Here is a 15131-nt window from a genome sequence, read left to right as displayed (position 1 = left end):
CAAAGCTTCTATAGCTCTCTAGTCCGTGAGAAAGAAGATCGGGGGCTTTGCGTCAGTGCAGCGCAAGGTGCCCTTCGCTTGACATTTTCTTGATAATAGGAGTTTGATAAATCATTGGGGTCTTGGGATTCTGATTTTTAAAGGGACACCGCGCCGGTGCTGAAGAAGACGCGCGGGCGGCGACGCGACGAGGGCGTGTGCGTGCGTTAGTGCCACGCACAAGCCACTCGTGTGCGTGCGTTATAGTACATACAGGACCGTGGCTCTTTCACGCGTGACGATTTACAACCATCTCCAGGGGTGTGTGTATGTGTGCGTGTGTGTAGGGATACACATGTTGCAAAGCATAGCGGCGTGTTTGGCAAGGATTTCCAGGCATATTTTAAGGGGGTGTGTGTGTGTGGGTGCAGAGGTTCTGTTATGCAGCACCCGAGGTTCACAGAAATCATGGCTATATAGCCTAGATATGGCCTTTGAGAGTGGAATGGGGTTGTTGAGTTCAGTGGTGTATATAGCCTTTATATGCATGAAGCCATAAACATATAGGCCTACATGATATTACAATATTATCATTTGCTGAATATCCTTTGTGTACAGATAGACTGTACTGCACATGTATATAGTCTGCACTCGACCCCCAGAATATTTGGACAATGTTCAGGACATCGACTTCGACTTTATATATAGGACAGGAGACAGCGATGGGAGTCTGTCTCCGGAGTCCGTTGACATGCAATGAAGTAAATCCCCTTAAAACATATATGTATATTTTATACTTCAAAATTCCCGAGTGTCTATTTAATTCTAAAATAGTTCGTTTTTTGTTTTTAATATAGGCCCCTTGCCTTATACAAAACGAACGCTTATATTATCCCCTGATTAACTGCACGCCTTTGTATAAGTATTATGCAGAAAGTTGAACTGTTAAAAAAGTTTCTAAAAATTGCCTATTTGGGCTATATATAGCTTATAGTGGAATGAATGTACGCACACACACACACACACACACACACACACACACACACACACACACACACACACACATCATCACATGCCCAAGGCTCTCTATAGTCTAGTAGTGCGTGCCCTCGCCTCGTGCGTCATCATCACACCCGTCCCATAGGCGCATTGATCAAGTTAAAAAAAGAAAAGAGAAAAGGGTATAACTAAGCGAGGTCTGGGCGAGGCTGCTCATTTGTTCAAAGTCTTACGCGAGGAGGCGGAGGAGACTTTTTTTTTTAAACACATGGGCGGTGAGGAACTGGTCTGCCGTCTCTTATCCTACATATGAAAAAGCGTTGGGACATAAATAATATAGATTTATATATACCACAGGTCTGGCTATATAGTTATACCCAAGCAGTGACTCGCCATTCCTGTATTAAATTCCTGACTCTGTGTGTGCATACATCACATGTCTAGTCTGTGTGTGTGTGTGTGTGTGTGTGTGTGTGTGTGTGTGTGTGTGCGCGCGCGCGTGCCTGCCTATGACACGCACAGGTTCCACAGGCTGAGTGCGCACATGGGGCCCGTTACCACTTCGTATGCACGGACACGGTGCGCTCCTTCCGCAGCTTGTAAATCTCCGCCCGTTCCAGATAACGGGCCTCATGCGGGTGTATTAGCTTGGCCGCTTTGGGTTTAATTACATTGTCAACAGAGAATAATTGTAATTGATTTCTGCTCCTCTTCCCGTCTTGTCCGCCGGAACACATTTCTCCTCGCAGCATGCAGAGAGGAGGAAAACACGGCGGCACTATAGTGTGGACCATGCAAGAAGGAACAGAATAGTTGGCCAATATGTCTTTATAGGCGAACATATATTAATATATAGCCTATAATGGATGGTCTTCGATTTCTAAAAAAAAAACCAAACGGATTTTATTCACATATCTTGAAGAAGCACACGCTATAGCGTCACACACAGTCCGTTTGGCAAAACGGCATCTCAGTTTATAGCTTATCGCTAGTATACAGAATCATGTCAAATGATTTAAATTGGATTTGACCGGGTCTAATTCACTCTGGGATATTCTATTTGACGGCCAAGCCCCACTCACTCAGACTCAGTCACAGTTCAGTCTGGCGAGCATATATCCTTGACCCCGAGATAATAAGCCATGTGATGATGATCACATGCTCGTTAATGACGAGCCCATATAATTAATTGACCTCTCCTGCTCGGGATGTGATAAGATCCCATGCTCCTGCAGAGTCCGCTTGGAAAGCAGCGATTCAGCTGCACGAGGTCAACCAGGGGCCCATATTGTCGCGTTATTACACCCATAATATATCGGGTTCCGCTCCTACTATGCGCTTATATGTAGGCCTATACAATATAGAGACGGCTGTGGCTTGATTAGGATACATAAAACTGTCTTTATCATATTATCATTATGGCAAATTATTATTGGGTTGCAAAAAAATCTTTATTAGTGTATGCTACAGTATGGTTGTTCACGCCATGGCCTTTCAGACTTTTTGAGCATGCGCGTATTAACGAAAAATAATGATGAGAAAATAAAAACGATAAAATACAAACATTTTTAGACCGGTTTGTTTAAAATAAACAATATATCAGATAGCCAGTCATTGCTGGTTTACACATATCTTCTATAGGCTGACTTCTATGGATCCGAGGGTGAATATTATAGGCCTATATACTTTATCAGTTGGATTTTAAGCAATTTGATTTGATCTTATAGAGGAACCTCCATATTGTTTCAAAGCTATATAGAGCATTATGGCTATCTGATAGTCAAAGGTGGGCTAGACTGAATATTTGTTACACCATTGGCTAAACTATGTAATCAATGGCATCGCAATGTCCAGAAACTACACAGTAAATATGCAGGTTTAATTTGGCTGACCTATATATATAGTCACCTATGGAAATTATAATTTTGAGGTTAAGTTTGGACTAGGAAATTGACAAACGTAATTGCAACATTTCGCATTTCTGTGCAGAAACTGCAGAATTGGAACCTTTCATGCTTTTAAGGTTTCCAATTTATAGTCAATGTAATAGAAAATTATATATATATATTATACATATAATTATATATATATAAAATGAATGTCTAATTGTCTATAAATACATACCCATACCATTATTATATAATGGGAGATCATTAAGTAACCAGCTGCAACAAACGAGACATTTTTTCCATTCCCTTCTCTCCAAGTTTATACAGGATTCATCTCATGTGGGAAAATAGAATGTAATTGTATAAGCAGGGTGCAAAGAGGTTTCAGTTGGCCTTTTAAAATGGTCAAATTAATGTAGCTATATATACGTATATGTGAACTCACAGAACATGGATGGTGCAAACTCAGAGATGTCACAAAGCCACCAATGGGACAGTGTATAGCACATGGTGGCGCTACACACAGTCAAACAGTTACAGTTGTGCACTCTCATAGTGACAAATTATAAAGATGGAGTGCCATGATTTTTATCCACCCTAAAACATGATCATCAGGTCTTATTGTTATAAAAGGAGGAAGATTTCTTTCAGAAAAGTGTACAGTATTTGTTAAAATGTCGTTTTTATGCGCGGGCACCCCCACCAGTTCATTAAGTATGCCTGCAGGGTGGTGATCCACCTGAACTTAAGCCGCACCCACAGCTGTATAAAGGGGGAGGGGTTAGGGGAGGGGCTGATGTGATGTCACTATATTACAGTTTATTTCATTGGCACGTTTGACTGTCAAGGGTCCGGCCTCCAGGAAGAAACCCTACTGTAAATACAAAGGGAATACATCATTGCACATAAAAACGACTCCAGGGTGTCTAATGAAGTATACTGTCACCTCATAGACTGTTTAGACACATTAAAAACAGGAAAAATACAAAAATTGTGGCAGTTTATTATCTACTTATCACTCCTATAGATGTCATTTATATCATGTCTTAAAAAAAAAAAAAAAATACAATTTGGTACACAGAAAAAGGGGAAAACAAAATCACAAACAAAGTCATTTGGCACGAGAGATTCTTTATTACGACACAAACCTATACAAAAGGATCATGCAAATCATTACACGATGTCGAGAATCAGAGTGATTTAAGCGACAACCGTTTATCAGCGTCACAACACGTCCTGGAAGTGCATGAAATGGTCAGGATGAAAACACGTCACACTAAATGTAGATTTATTTCTTTACACTGCAGCCACTATAGAAGGTCCTCTGGTTTCTGCCCCCAATTCCTATACTTGGATGTACAACCGCCCCTCCGTCTCGTTCGGCCGTCACAACTGATTTAACCCATTTTGGTCGGGAACCGCTTTTGGTGTTTTAAACAAATGACAAATAGCAGATCTACAAGCTCATATAGCGCGCCACCGAGTGGCACGCTACGAGCTTGTAGGTCTGCTATTTTTTGAAAAGTCGTGAAAATGTGTCACAAATCTTTGAATATATATATTTCAGAGCGAACATTTTTAACTAAAATATTGGCTTCTGGGGGGGGGTCCCTGGAACTACACATTTTGAGATGGGGGTCCGTGGCCCAATAGAGATAGTTCTGGGGGTCCTTGACATGAAAAAGGTTGAGAAACCACTGACATAGAAACATGGGTTTTTCCCGAAAAATTTTAGGATTTTGAATCCTTTTTTGAATCAGTCCAAAATGGGTTAAGGCCGACTTATTCCCCCCCCCCCAACGGGAAGAACCACACTATACCATCCAGGCTTCTTCCAGTTCATATAAAGAAAGGTGATTGGTCGTCCGGCAGCCATGTGACAGCCAATAATGTCACTGCAGGCTATAAGTCTGCTTTCTGTCCTTCAGGTCAAAGGTCACGAGTAGGGCGCGAGGATCTCTCTTGTTCTTGCGCACCGAGATTTTCCCCCGAAGCTCGTCACCTGCAGGGGAAGGAGAAAGTCAAATACATTTATCTAAAAATATATTACAATTAAAACGGCATTCAATCCAGTTACACGATGCACCGTACAGTATATATGTCCCATGGGTGGAAAGGTTTTTATGAATGCATTACCGTAAATCGCAGCCCTCACCGACTGACACATATGAATCAAGTTAAAAAGAAAAGATTCATGATATCCAGCAAACTTCCTCAAGGATGCTCCGATGAATATAACCACATGTATGTGTGATGCGTGTCTGTATAATAGCACAAACTTGCTTCACTGTATAGTAAGTGTGCAGGATCTGTGCAAGGTGTTCACATGTGTTCTCATGTTTTGAAGAGAGGAAGGACATTTCTGCAAATGACAACCCTACTTAAATATTATTATTATTTATCGATTGATTTGTTCTTCACAGTTCAACAGAATCCCCCATGTCCGTATGTCCAAAGAATCTCAGATAAATAACAAAACTCAGCATGCTGCCGTTTCTTTTTTTAGCATTCAGTTAAAAAGAATAATCACAAAACAGAAAACTCGTAGACTCGTAGAAATTAGAATGGAGGGCATGGGGACAGAACTATTATACTTCCCAGGGAACAAAAAAAAGGAATTGCTTATATAATGATCTTCTTCCCGGTTTTTCCCACAGCAATATGGCAGTGCTGAGCTCATGCTTCTGCACCGGTGCACACTAGCCTGTGGCGGTGTGAGCAGGAACGTCGTGGAGCAGAAATGATGACTACTATGTGTGGAGACCGGAGAGGTGCGATGTGTTTTAACCCATATAGACCTGCAGGACCATTCTACAAAATGTCTTATAATTCATAAAACAGCTTTCAGAAAAGGTTCTCAAACATTTTCACATGTCAAGGATGCTCCAAAGAATATATGTAATTGGGCGCCGCCGACCCACGTCAGAAAGCAAAGATTTGAGAAAAAAAAAAAACGTTCGCTCTGAAAGAACATATATTCAAAGATTTGCGGCACATTTTCGTGATTAAAAAAAAAAAGTAGCATATCTCTACGAGCTTGTAGATCTACAGTATAACAAGTAGTATAGTATAACACAATGCTTAAAACATGCGACAAAAGGGCTTACCCGCCCGGAATGGCTTAAAGCACAAGACTGCATGTATGTATACGTGCCCACCGCCGCACACTCGTACCCTTATATAGGGCCCTTTCTGTGTGTGTGTGTGTGTGTGTGTGTGTGCGTGCGTGAACGACACGTACTGTAAGCCGGGGATATATTACACACGAACCCAGTCCAGATGCGCCGTGGGAAAAAATTGTAGCGTATACAACATGTTCAACGGTATATGATTATATACGCTGATCACCAGCGTACTGGAGGCTTGGGAGGGAGATGTTGATGATTACGACGCATAATCACTTAATTTGATTAACTTCACGTTTGACTGCTGGGGGGGGGGGGGTAAATGAATGTTTACCCAATCGGCAAACAAGCCTTCTCTCTCTCTGACACCTCCCACTCCACCCACCCACCCACCCACCCTCCTCCACTCCCCTCCCCTCCACCGTGCGTTCCTCTACTACTGCTGTAGGTTATCAGAGGACGGGGGGGATGGAGAGGGGGGGGCTGACAAAATGCTGACGGTGGCACACAGCTCCCATGCACCCCCCCCCCCCCCCACCCCCCCACAATCAGCGACGCGTCCCGCCATCGCTATAGCCTGTCACTCTTCTTGTCCGCGTTGCCATGCCGACGGAAGTCACCGGGACTGTGCATTTTGCCACCAGCGCTGCTGCTGCTTGCACTCCGGGGCTGTCACTCTGTCACAGAGAGAAGCCAAACTACTACTACTACTACTACTACTGCTACTACTGCTGCTACTGCTGCTGCTACTGACGCGTGAACGTGAACAGCATATGGGCATCGCAAAAAGGTGTGTGTTTGAGTGTAACTATAAGGAACCAGCGTGTAAAAGTGTGTAATTCCAAGTGATGTATAGTCGACTTGTTTAAGCACCGAATCCCACCCAAAAATGTAAGTGGCGTGCAGCGGTGTGCTCTATTGTGCTCGTAATGTTTGCACACGACTTGTTGTTGTGGCTGGTTTAACCCATTTTGGGCGCGGGAACCCATTTTGGTGTTTTAAACATTATGTTATCATTATAGCTGTTGAAAAATAGCAGACCTACAAGCTCATAGCGCGCCACCGAGTGGCGCGCTACGAGCTTGTAGGTCTGCTATTTTTGAAAAATCGTGAAAATGTGGCACAAATCTTTGAATATATATATTCTTTCACGAGTGAACGTTTTTTAACTCAAATCTCTGCTTCTGGGGAGGGTGGGTCCCTGGAAAACAACATATTTTCAGATGGGGGTCGGCGGGCCAAATTCATATAATTTTGTTGGGGTCCTTGACATGAGAATGTTTGAGAACCACTAACAGAAACATGAGGTTTTTCCAGAAAACTGTCAGGATTTTAGAAGACATTTGTAAGAATCGTTCCCAGGTCAAAATGGGTTAACCTTCACGAGCGGAGGGGTCCATGCACCGACAGTGAGAACTGAGGCTGCATTCATTAACATGGGAGTGGAAGAAAAGAAGCATCCATCCCATATGCTCGCACGCCAGGTGGGTTCCATGTGTTATATAAGGCTGCCGACCTGCAGGGCTGCTCATGGAAGACAAAGCTCGTCCCTGTGCTAAAAGGCTTCCACCATCCATGTGTCCTTTTCTTTACAGGCTGTGCTGCAAAGCAGTGAGCCGGGACAACACGGATATTTAGAAAATGTATCCTCACAGCCAGGCCAGGGCATGAGGGTAGCTTGTTTTAACCCATTTTGGACTGAGGTCGATTTAAAAAAAAAAGGCTTCTAAATCCTAACATTTTTCTGAAAAACCCCATGTTTCTATGTCAGTGGTGCTCAACCTTTTTCATGTCAAGGTCCCCCAGAATGATCTCTATTGGGCCACGGACACCCCATCTAAAAATATGTAGTTCCAGGGACCCCCCAGAACCCAATATTTTAGTAAAAAATGTTCGCTCTGAAATATATATTCAAATATTTGAGCCACATTTTCACAACTTTCCCAAAATAGCAGACCTTCAAGCTCGTAGCGCGCCACTATGAGCTTGTATCTGCTATTTTTCAATAACATAATGCTTAAAAAACACCAAATGGGGTTCTCTCCCCAAAATGGCTTCATTATAGCCAGGCAGGTAACGGGAGGCTATATAAGGCAGGGATTCAATGGAGAAAGATTCCTCAAAAGGTTTGGCGCAGATTCTGCAGCGCCCTTTTCACCCACAGGCCAAGGTGGGTAATGCATCAGTAGGCAGCATACTGTACATATACTGTAAAAGTCAACACACACACACACACACACACACACACACACACATTATTTGAACTCTAAAAAGGAGGCTCAACATTTTCTTTTTGAAGCTCAACTGAGAAAATATACAGTGAAAACATGAAAATAGTGTTTTACAAATGAATAATGTGGTCTTTATAGACATTGCCCTTTGCTGGGTCCAAGTTTGATGCAGGCCCATGCGACTCGGACAGGGTTTTGATGTCACACGCTGAATGCCAAATCAGAGCTTTAACCCATTTTGGTGGCGGGAACCCCTTTTGGTGTTAGCATTATGTTATGCATTAGCTATTGAAAGGTAGGTAGGTAGGTCTGCTATTTTAGAAAATTCGAAGAACGACTGACATAGAAAACTGTCAGGATGTAGAAGACATTTTTAGAATCTGATCTCAGGTCAAAATGGGTTAGAAACATTAGTCAACATTAGTCAACGAGGAAGACATTGAGGGACGTGGAGTGATACAAAGTGAGCACTCCTCAGTGTGTCACACATGTGTGTCGTTGAGGTAATCTCTCTGTAGCGTTGTTATTAGGAATAAACACATAAGCACCCACAGGAGGAAGTGGACTAAAAAAACAAAGGAGGAAATTGTACATTTATTGAACAGAAACCGTTTGATACGGATTGTATTAACCCGTTTTGACCTGAGATCAGATTCTAAAAATGTCTTCTACATCCTGACAGTTTTCATTCTGACCTGAGATCAGATTCTAAAAATGTCTTCTACATCCCGACAGTTTTCTGAAAAAGCTGTTTCTATGTCAGTCGTTTTTTTCAATAGCTAAAGCATAACATAATGCAAAATGAATTAAACCACACCAGGGGAAATGGGCAAAGGGACTTCAATGCTTCAGTCGTGGGTTCTATTTCTGTCCGTGGCGCTTCACAGTCCAATTTAAACAACACTTCTCTTTCCTTTCATAGAAAAGGGTGAGAAGGATTAGAAACTGTACTCTGCTTTTCTCCTGAACTCCACAGCAAGTTCACAGCTGACTACACTACGACTCCCCCTAGTGACTCGCAGCCCAGAGCTGAGGGCAGTGAAGGGAGCCAGGGGGGTGGACTGCCCTCAGAATCAAACTAGGAAAAAAAGTCTGGACAAGGCCAAAAGGAGCACTTGCTTGACCGATAATAGCCTTTTGAAACATTCCCTCAAAAAAGCAATGACTGAGTCTCTTATATACTCACATCAAAGACTTTTGCTCCAACAAAACAAACAGTTTGAACTGGCTCGGGAACCAGATGGCAAGTCAACCTGCCACCTTTAAACAGAAAATAAATGCACAGACCATGTTGAGAACTATACTTCCCATCTATTTTCACACAGGAGGATTAAATAAAGCTGTATGCTAATAACGGCTAACAAATGGTACGCTAACTAGAAAATATAGGAATGCTAACAACGGTAAAAGTAAAAATCAGACCTGTCTGAACTGAGCCGTGCAACTACACTTGTATCGTTATAGTTACTGTGTGTGTGTGTGTGTGTGTGTGCGCATGTGTCCCAATGAGGAGGTTCACACGGCCAACAGTGCCACCCCAGGTCACCCAGCGGTACTGCCATACTCAAACGGACGGACATACATATGGATATACGAGCGGACGGACACACATAGCTGTTGTAGTTGGAGCGCCGCTCAAAAACGAAACAAATGCCGCCACCACTACAGCACGACCATTGCAGACAGTCGTCAGTTCACACACACACCCCCTCCCCCATGGTATAGGGGGAAGTATAAACTGGCCAATCAGCGAGCAAGGAAAACGTAGAGCTTAACCATGTGTGGAAATGAGGTATAGGGGAACGGGGGAGCCGGTCTTTCACCGCGACGTCGTTCATCAACATGCCACTGTCATTAGCCACCTATACAGTCCCAGAGAAAACACCCAATCTCAGCCCATTATCACTGCTCGCCTGCTTTGTCAGTGGAATTACACTAGTGACGGACAGCTCGTTACGTCCGAGTAATTTAACTTGTTGTCGATAATTGGTCATGCCTGTAGATGGTCTGGTCTGCGTTTCTACTCCTAAAGAAATGGATGCCTTTGCGATGTTGCGATTCCTACACGGAGGCCCTTCTCCGTTCTCGGTAACAACCAAAGAGCAAAGCGGTATACACCCTCCTCACACACACCGAGGGGAAACTGTGGCGTCTGCTTATACGTTCTGATTCACCAAAGACCAAAGTCACAAGCAGTGAGTAAAAGGGGGGTCATTTAATATGGTCGACGGTAATCCCGCAACGTAAAGAAAGTACTAATTACATATAATTTTTGGGGTCCTTGACATGAAATATTGAGCACCGCACTGAGATAAAAAAACATGAGGTATTTCAGAAAACTGTCATGATTCAGAAGACCATTGTTTAGAATTCCGACGTCAGGTCTAAATGGGTTAAAAAAACTCTTGAGAGCGATGAAGAAAAAGCAGCTCTGTTGAAATCCGGAATCCGACATTTGACCGTACCCGGTAAATGGGGGACTGTGGGGGTTGTTTTACAGTTTACCTCCACCCCCCCCCCCCCCCCCCCCTCTCACTCTGTGTACCTCAGTCCTTCCTGTGTGAAGGCAGAGGGTTGATGGGACTGTATATTCTGAGCACCTGCCCTGCGGACACACAAAGCCAGGCTCAGTGGGTTGAATTACAGCCTATAGCCCATTTTGAGCAGGGAACCCCCCTTTTTGGTGTTTTAAACATTACGTTATAATTTAGCCATTGAAAAATAGCAGATCCACAAGCTCATAGTGGCGCGCTATGAACTTGTGGGTCTGCTATTTTTTTTTTAAATCGTTAAAACGATTTATCTTTCATGATTGAGAAAACATTTAAAATGTAAAAAATCGAAGTCAGGCCTGAATGGGCTAGAAGAGCACATTTCAGCCTCTGGGACTCCACATCGCCCCCCCATCGTTCCTGACACGTCGTCAGGACCGTCTGAGACAGAGAGACAGAGGTATGGGAGGCTAAAAATTGAGTGAATTTAGATAAGAACTGGCGGGGGGCAGCCCCTGGTCGGCAGCCATACGTATATATTATAACACATGTATGGAACCCACCTGGCGTGCGAGCATAATATGGGATGGATGCTGCTTTTCTTCCACTCCATGTTAAACCCCATTTAGGCCCTGACCTCAAAATTAAAAAAAAAAGAATCTTCCAAATCCTCCAGTTTTCTGAAATAAATATTTTCACGGTTTTTCAAAAATAGCAGACCTATACAAGCTCGTAGGTCTCGCTTGTAGATCTGCTATTTTTCAATAGCTAAATTATAACATGTACCGACTGAAAATAAGCTGCAAAGAGACTGAGAGGAAGACTTACAGTGTATACAGCACGATTCAGGAAGAGAGAGAGAGAGAGCTGATAGAAAAGAAAAGACAGCTGTGAGTGGAGCATGAGGAAACAAAAGATCAATGGAAATCCCTGGGAAAAAACCTGTACGGCCCATGATGTACTCTACTGTACGTGCTGTTCTGAATGGTGGCCTACTGTATATGCAGCGCAGGGTAAACGGTCATGCTCTCTCCCCGCCACCGGAGGATCATGCAGGTTTCTTTTGCACAAAACATGACCTCCTTTCTTAACCCATTCTGAACGGGAACCCATGTTGGTGTTAGCATCATGTCATGCTTTATAGCTATTGAAAAACAGCAGATCTACAAGCTCATAGCACGCCACCGAGTGGCGCGCTACGAGCTTGTATAGGTCTGCTATTTTTGAAAAATCGAAGAACGACTGACATTTTCAGAATCTGATCTCAGGTCAGAATGGGTTCATCAGACCAGTGTGTGTCCAGTGGAAACCTCGTATGAATCTGATCTCAGGTCAGAATGGGTTAAACGATCACGGGTATATAAGTAGCCGTCAGTGCAGGACAAAACAAACGAAGTTATGGGAGTTCTTAAACCTCCTCTCTATATGTGCCCCCTTCTCCTATATACGCGCACTATATACACAAACACTTCCGAGCGTGACGAATGGGCACAGCGTTTAAATTCATGAAGCCGCCGCCGCGCGGAATGTGTTTGAAGAGATGTTTTGTTTGTCGCCGTGCTGTGTTGGTTCCCTCTCTCTCTCTCTCTCTCCCCTACGCTGATGCCTCCCACAGAATCCTACTTATCTCAGAGTTAATTACTGCACTGAGTGCACACTCGTACAAACACATCAAAGAGGCCTCTGTTTCGAAGCGACAATAAATCAATGTGGACAGACTCGATATTGGAACAAACCGCTGACTCGTGGCAGCACACCTTGGCTACACAGTGGGATACAGTGGAAGAAGGTGCTTCTCAATCAAGGACGTGTTAACCCATTTTGGCCTGAAAAAAAAAGGTCTTCTAAATCATGACAATTTTCACTGTTTCAGTGGTTATCAATATTTCATGTCAAGGACCCCAAAAACCATATGTATTTGAAAATATGTCTTCAGAAGCAGAAGATTTGCGTTAAAAACGTTGGTAACACTTTACAATAACGACCTGTTATAAAGCATTTATAAACATTTATAAGCAGTTTGTAGACGAGTAATAATCATGAACAGACTGTTTGTTGACAACTATGTGAATAGTTTACTATACTTACTAATACCTTACTAATAACGTATAAATGATGTTTAAACATAGTTTATACATTTATGTTAACATTTAGGTAAACCGTTACGGATGTCAACAATGATTGTTCATGATTATTACTCATCTACAAACGGCTTATAAATGTTTATAAATGCTTTTTACAGGTCGTAAAATAACAGGTCGTTATTGTAAAGTGATACCAAAACGTTCGCTCTGAAAGAATATATATTCAAAGATTTGCACCACATTTTCACGATCTTTCAAAAATAGCAGACCTATACAAGCTCGTGCTATGAGCTTGTAGATCTGCTATTTTTCAATAGCTAAAGAATAACATGCGTATAATCATAATGCTTAAAACACCAAATGGGGTTCCCGCCCTGAATGGGTTAAAAGGAGGTGGAGAAGGTTGACATGAGGATGTTGATTATAGTTTTGCCACCTTTCAGGTGACTTTGGAGCGTTTGTTCAGTAAAAGGACCTTGCACACTGAAGTCTGTATATTTTCACAGAACGAAAACAAAAAAGGTTGTGAGAGGGTGATCGTGTTTGTCCTCTAGACAACATTACATCACAGTGGACTTGACTACTTGGCCACATCGTGTGGCGGATCCGAGATTGAGGAAATACACGACAAAAGTCTTGAACTGAACACATGCAGTCGGGGCCAGCATTATAGAAACACTATGGGAGGCCAATTGCTTCCAAACGCCTGGACTTGGGACCAAGCAACCAACAAAGATAATTCTTTAAAAAAATAGTGTGTTGACGGGAGGGGCGGACGAATGTACACTGGTACACCGGAAGAGTGGACGGCACACTTTGTCAGTGTTTCCCAATATATAGTAAAACGTCTTTGATACCAAACACATTATCCTTTTGACAGAGTAAAACTTCTTTGAACCCAATATACTTTTAAAAACACACATGACAGCACTCAGTCATCACATAACTTTAAAGAGAAAGAAAAGGACAATTCACGATTGTCTTTGTATCCAGCGTTGCTGCAAGGAAACATGTCTATAGCTTTCCCTTGCCTGCAGCCTGCCGCCAGACGGCGAGTTTCTCCCGAAATGTGTTCAGTTTTGCCGTGCTTGTAAGAATATTCTCATTTCGCCCCCTTGCATTTTCCTGTTCAGTCCATTCAGATGGATAAAAATATCCGCCATGTATGCTAAAGTCTTGCACACCAGTACTCATTTGCAAACAGTTCGGCATATTTGGGAGAGACAGTGAGTGCATTCTCCGGCACCGGCAGCAGCCACGGCACTGCCGCACACCTCCCGGCACGTGCCGCACACCTCCCGGCACGTGCCGGCACCTTCCGGCACGTGCCGGCACCTTCCGGCACGTGCCGGCACGTGCCGGCACCTTCCGGCACGTGCCAGCACGTGCCGGTACCTTCCGGCACGTGCCGGCACTTCCTGGCACATGCCGGCACATGCCGGCACATGCCGGCCCATGCCGGCACCCCTGCCGCCCTGCCACTGTCTATGGGGGTCTCAAGGTTCGGGGACCCCCAGGGACCCCCCGAGACCCCCCAAGGACCCCCGTCTTTGGGGGTCTCTAGGTTCGGGGACCCACAGGGACCCCCCCGCCACCCACCGGCACGTGCCGGCACCTCCCGGCACGTGCCGGCACTTCCCGGCACGTGCCGGCACCTCCCGGCACGTGCCGGGCACTTCCCGGCACATGCCGGCACTTCCCGGCACGAGCCGGCACATGCCGGCACCCCTGCCCGGCACATGCCGGCACCCCTGCCGCCCTGCCACTGTCTTTGGGGGTCTCAAGGTTCGGGGACCCCAGGGACCCCCCGAGACCCCCCAAGGACCCCCGTCTTTGGGGGTCTCAAGGTTCGGGGACCCCCAGGGACGCCCCCGAGACCCCCAAATGGTAACTCTGTTATTTCTCAACCGTTTTGGACGGGGGTGGGCTCGTTGTGATTGTGTAGCCCCCCTGGGGCTTTTGGGGGGTCTCAAGGTTCGGGGACCCACAGGGACCCCCCCGCCACCCACCGGCATGTGCCGGCACCTTCCGGCACGTGCCGGCACTTCCCGGCACGTGCCGGCGCCTTCCCGGCACGTGCCGGCACTTCCCGGCACGTGCCGGCACTTCCCGGCACGTGCCGGCACCTTCCGGCACATGCCGGCACTTCCCGGCACGTGCCGGCACCATCCGGCACACATGCTGGCACCGTCCGGCACATGCCGGCACCCCTGCCGCCCCGCCACCGTCTTTGGGGGTCTCAAGGTTCGGGGACCCCCCGAGACCCTCCAGGGACCCCAGTCTTTGGGGTCTCAAGGTTCGGGGACCCCCAGGGACCCCCCCGAGACCCCCC

The 15131-nt window shown here is 45.0% G+C and overlaps 1 protein-coding gene across 1 annotated transcript in view; it reads right to left on the bottom strand.

Annotated features, from left to right (window-relative positions):
- Positions 1-3990: 3990 nt before the first annotated feature.
- prmt3 (protein arginine methyltransferase 3) overlaps positions 3991-15131 on the bottom strand; it is a 108069-nt gene continuing 96928 nt past the window's right edge. The window contains exon 16 of the mRNA XM_080771357.1: positions 3991-4869. Coding sequence (XP_080627483.1) covers positions 4760-4869 — 110 coding nt within the window. The 3' untranslated portion in view covers positions 3991-4759. The remainder of the gene's footprint in view (positions 4870-15131) is intronic.

Source organism: Protomyctophum bolini (genome assembly GCF_963924005.1).
Source record: "Protomyctophum bolini genome assembly, chromosome: 1".
In the NCBI taxonomy this organism is placed as follows: domain Eukaryota; kingdom Metazoa; phylum Chordata; class Actinopteri; order Myctophiformes; family Myctophidae; genus Protomyctophum; species Protomyctophum bolini.
The sequence above is the reverse complement of the archived record's forward strand: the minus strand, read 5'-3'. Positions and strand labels throughout refer to the sequence as shown.